Below are 5,587 nucleotides of genomic sequence, written 5' to 3' on the forward strand. Positions count from 1 at the left end.
CTTTGTTACCCCCTTTCACCCCCTTAGGGGTGGTTGCCAGGATTTGCACCAGGCGTTTCGTTGTCCAGGAGTGACCCCTAAGATACCCTGAAATTTGTAGACCTCCAGCTCATCGCCTTCCTCTTACACGGACGACAGACGGACAGACGGACAGACAGACACGAGAGCGGTTGCATAAGCCCGCTTTAATGCTTTTTTAAAAGCAGAAGGGCGGGCTAAAAATCGTAACCTGAACGGCCCAACAGTGTGGCCGGAATCCGGTACACCATGACAAGACGACAACGCTGCAGTGCCGTTTTCAACAGGGGATATCGCAGCTTCGGGTAGGCGTATCGACGTCATACACATTGCGTTTTAAAGTCAAAAGTATGCGCTACAAAACGATATATGCTCGGTTTTGTTTTCAAAAACTATAGGTTCTCTAAAATTAATTACGGAAATCATCCCTATTTTAGGCTCGCTACACTAGGGATGCCCCCTTAAGGAAAAAATTTTGACGTTTCATTCGATGACACATTTAGACCAACGATTTCCCAAAGGAGAATGAAAGTTGGGAGTTTACACATTACTCAAAATGTCAAGGGCCAATTAATTTATGTTCGTAGCAAGATGCGTCTGTGTGCACATCTTGCAAGATGCAATGTTGACAAATGTATATCTTCAGTTGGACAAAATAAAAACTTGTCCAGCAGAAGATACAAATTTGTCAACATGTAGGATTCAAAATTGCGTCTAGCAAGACGTGCACACAGACGCATCTTGCGACGGACAAAAATTGTCCCTTGACATTTAGACTGTTGGGGTCCCTTGCAAGACCGACGAAAGCGATGAAAGACAAACAAGTTCGCGACATGTGTGCTATGTGGGCTAATACGGCACATCGCAACAATGGTCAGATTCGGGGTGTTAAAAATCGGAGAGATTTTACAGGTCGGTTAAAGACGGTTCCTTCAATGATACCAGAAACCAAAGAACTAAATAAAAAGTTCAGGTAAATTTCAGTTTTTCTAGCTGATTGTTTATAGACACGTCTGAAAGAAATACAAATAATGAAAATGACTAGTTCGTATTATTATATTTAGAGAAAAGAATAAAACTTTGCCACCAGAAAGGTGCCAATTTTTTACTAAGTAGTTGCAAAAATGCATATGGTGAACAGGTGACTGAACAAAAATTCAAATCATATATCTAGGCAAAAACACGGCCCCTTCACCCTACTTATTTTCTCTTTAACCCTTAAAGGACCGTGACCAGAAGCTGCGATCAAAATAACTATTTTACTTGAAATTCTTGTTATTTTGATCCTAAATAGACGAGAACAACAAAGAAATCCGTAATTCAGCCGTAAAATAACGTAGTTCCAGACTTGGCCTTTCTAAAGGGCAAGGGCCGTAAGGGTATAGAAAATTTGACGATCCTTAAAATGCGGACTTATTGATCAAAATTGGTGTCATTGTGTGGTCTCGACTCAAGTGAAAGGAATATGGAAAAAAAAATCGCACTTTTGCCCTTGGGAACTGGGAAATAGGATAATCCCGGATAAACCGTCTAAAGGTTCGTCTCCTCAAATCGGCTCCGGGGCCGTTTTCGGCGGGCCCCTATTGCCGACGCAATTTGATAGCAACGACCTTTTGCAGTTAAGAGCAGGCCGGCAAATCCCTGGTTGGTAAGCCCAAAAATCGAGAAAAAAATACATTTCCGACCTTAACATTTCTCACAGACGCCGCCGAAAACGGGCCCGGAGCCGATTGGCGCAAACGACCTCGCCGTGTCTGTCTGTCTGTGTGTCTGTATGTTCCACTAGAAGGAGATGTGCTAGAGACTTGATATTTTCAGTGTATCTTAAGGTCTACTCCTAGAGAACGAAACGCCTACGGCAAATTCTTGCAACCACCCCTAAGGGTGTGAATGGGGGTATCCAAGGATCAAAAATTCTCCCGAAAAGTATGTTTTTCTATGTTCTCCTAAGGGGTAACTCGTAAAAGTAGAGGCCTCTGCCTTTCGTCCGTTTGGCTGTATCTCTAACCGTTTAGGCGCTAGAGGGTCTTTTTTGACGAAAATAAGCTAAAAATTGCTGTAGTGAACATAAGTTGTAAAAAAGGTCTAAAAACCGCAAAATAGGAAAGAAACTCTCCCCCTAACCCAAAAAACGTTTTCTAAGCATAAGGGTGGGTTGTAGTCGGGTGCTTCACCGTTACATCCCTTTCTCGTGTCTACGGGGCAAACTCAAGGACGACACTGTAAATCAGAGTGTGATACAGACTACACGTTTTCTGTGATACAGAAATATTGCGCGATGTTGTGATGATCATCGCAGGAAGAGTACAACATTAAATTCATTGCTTATATTTGTGATGACCATCACTCATTTGAGCGATACTTTTATGTATCACAGTTTTGTGCAATGTGCATTCACGCCGTTTTGTAGGAAATCCGAAATAATCGCATTATTTTGCAATAGGCATCACATAAAATTTGTGGCAAAAATTGACCCCTTCCCCAGGAGTGATAAATCGTGGGAATCACACGGGGCGTTTTATCACACGAAAATGTGTGAAAAGCATCACACTTTGAATTACAATTTAAGCGGGCCGAAGGCCCGCTACATCATTTGATTATGTTCTTCAGCCGCAGGCCCGACCATCGCCACCGGCAGGCCAAGCAGGCCCGGCCCCTGCCGAACGGAGTTGCCGGCGGAGCGAAGCGGAGCTGGCAAATTCGTTTGGCGGAAGGGTGGGCCTGCTTGTTCTCAAGTGACTTGTATTATTTGATTTTTTGATGTCTTGGTGGGGTGGGTACAAATCAATTTCCGTTCAAATTCGGCGCCTCGGAGGGCGATTGGCATCCACACTATCCCCTCGGGCCCAGTGTCATTTATAAAGGACGTAAGCTTTATACACTTTTCCTTACTTTTGGCCACCTATTGCCGACGCAATGTGATGACCACGACCTTCTTTAGTTGATAGCCTGCAACCACCTGGTAGGTAAACCCATTTCTTGAATAAAAATAACAAAATCCGACCTAAACTTTTCTCACAGATATCGATGAAAACGGGCCCGAATCCGATTGAGGGAGACGAACCTTTAGGCGGTTTATCCCATTTCCCGGTCCCCAAGGGCAAAACTGCGATTGTTTTTTTTCATATTTCTTAAATTTGAGTCGAGACCTACACACTGACACCAACTTTGATCAAAAAGTCCGCATTTTAGGGATCGTCATATTTTCTATACCCATACGGCCCTTGTCCTTTATGAAGGACAGGTAGTTTTTCTCGTCTCCCAACGAGCCTATTTGAGTTAGACCCTAATCATGCAAGTCGTCGGCTTCAGAAAGCATTAACGCACCTCCGAATATTTTTTTCGAGCAGATCCGACCAATGGGCCTTACTTGGGTTACATCCGAAAACGCTTAATTTAACGATTTGCCTTTTTAGCGTGTTTCTTGACTGACATTCTCTGATTTTTAAAGAAAGATAATATTCAAATTTAGGACAAATATTTTTTTATAGTATTTAACAAAAAGAAGCTATATTTTTTTTTTTTTTTTCAAAATTTGAATATTTTCTTTCCTTAAAATTAGAGAATGTTAAGGGACCTTGGGAAGTTGCAAGTTTGGTGACAATTAAACACTATCTATTTTTGTTATGAGAGTTACGATGTTCTCCTAAAATCTTTTGATATATTTGATCAAAGGGTAAGAAACAAAAATCCAATCTTTAGCTTGGTTTGGAATCAGTTTTCAATTCTCTTTCCAATGGTGTAGTCAGTATTGTCTTTATTGCAAAGATGCATGGAGTATTACCTATACCCCCACTCAAATACGCAGTTTTTGCCTCAAAATTTTGGGTATTTATATCTCCTAAACAGTTTGAGACTCAGAGTTAAGATTTGGAGTGGGATCATACTTCATGAATACCCTTTATTTTCGAGTCAAAACCCAAAATCGGTTAACAGATTCGAAACTTTTGGTGGATTAGGGAAAGAACTAATCTCATACACTCATACACTCAGTCAGACTTGTCCACACCATCGCTCCCAGCTCCCAAGATAGTTCTCTTTCTTCATTTACTAGTGATATTTTGACTTTGTGAAGTTATTTTGTACAAAAATGTCACTGATTATACAAAAGATTTTAAGAAATTATAAGATTATAGAATGATTATAGATTATAGATAATGATTATAAAAGATGATGGATTATAGACGTGATTATAAGTGATTATAGGGTCGTGTACTTTTGACTATACGAGTTGTAGACCCCTCGGTTTAAAGGCTGCATGCTCATTACTATCAATCATTAATAATATGAGAAAATATTATTTGCAAAAGTTTACAAAAATGAAGATAATGTGAAAGAGAAAAGAAACTTGCCAATCTGAATTAGATGCTGAGCGCCAATTGGAATTGCAGCTAAAATGTGACATTCAAGCGCTTCAGCTGCCTCCTCGACGATTACTGCAACAGACACATATTTTCTTTTGTAAGACTCAGTAAAAGGACAGATTTGTTCCTAAAAAGGAAATGTTTCCGTGCACATCCAGATCTGGATGCAATTTTGTTCCTAAGATTAGAAAAATCTTGGAAAGCTATACAATACAGGCAGCTAAAACGAGTGTAAAACAATGTCTATGGGTGCAATTAACTCAGTTTAAAGCATCATTGAAATCTATGACTATCACAGGGGGGACACGGTCCCGCATTAGGGTTGTGAAAAATGCTGCTGTAGCCCAAAACATACATGAGGCTTTAATGTGAATCCCAAATGTATCATTTCCCCATAAAACTCTGTAGGTAAAGTGTTCGGCAAACCCTTACCAATTTTAACTTCTAGCCTGTCAAGATCAGTCCTTACGCAGGAGGCCCGCGTCGTTGTCATGCCAATGATCTCTGCGCTTGCCATAACGGCCGCCTTATCACGAGGATGGGACTGGTCGTGCAGCTTCTGGAGATCACCGTACTGTGTACCACCTCGGTCATGTTTATCGCTGCAGCAGTGAATGATCTGCAATCAAAATTAGAAACATCGACCAGCCGTCACACTAAATCTGAAAGGACTTTTATTGTCCGTGAATAAAAGACGCATTTTTGTGCACGAATCCAGAAAGTGACGAAATCACTTTTCTAGACAATAATTTTTTGTCCACCATTAAGATGCAAATTCGTCACTTGCTAGATTCAAATTTGTATCAGGTAAAGATGTGAAAAAAACGCGTCTTTCTATGGACAATTAAAGTCCTTTCAGATTTAGTGTAGTCATACTTATTCAGCATGATCCGGATCCGAGGGATCATCCGCATTGATGAATAAGATGTTCTCGACTAGCAAAAACGCGGTACACACCTGGCCACGGGGGGCGCGGTCAGCGCCACCGGAGGCCAGATGGTGAGTCTATGAGTCGCTACTATGTAGTCAGTCAGCAGTAGCACGTACCAACAAGCAGGCCCGCCCTTCCGCAAAACGGAGTTGCCAGCTCCACTTCGCTGCGCCGGCAACTCCGTTCGGCAGGGGCCGGGCCTGCTTGGCCTGCCGGCGGCGATGGTCGGGCCTTCGGCCCGACCATTTCAGTCTCGCGATTTACTGAAGTGCAT

The 5,587-nt window shown here is 41.9% G+C and overlaps 1 protein-coding gene across 1 annotated transcript in view; it reads right to left on the reverse strand.

Moving 5' to 3' along the window:
* The window catches only part of LOC113214384 (uncharacterized), a gene marked incomplete at its 5' end in the record, with an annotated part of 54,659 nt that overhangs the window by 22,570 nt on the left and 26,502 nt on the right, over positions 1-5,587 (reverse strand). Inside the window, 2 exon segments of the mRNA XM_052273133.1 lie at positions 4,371-4,454; positions 4,815-5,001. Of these exon segments, the coding sequence (XP_052129093.1) occupies positions 4,371-4,454; positions 4,815-5,001 (271 nt within the window).

Source organism: Frankliniella occidentalis, unplaced genomic scaffold (assembly GCF_000697945.3).
Source record: "Frankliniella occidentalis isolate FOCC.00 unplaced genomic scaffold, Focc_3.1 Scaffold249, whole genome shotgun sequence".
NCBI classification, from domain to species: domain Eukaryota; kingdom Metazoa; phylum Arthropoda; class Insecta; order Thysanoptera; family Thripidae; genus Frankliniella; species Frankliniella occidentalis.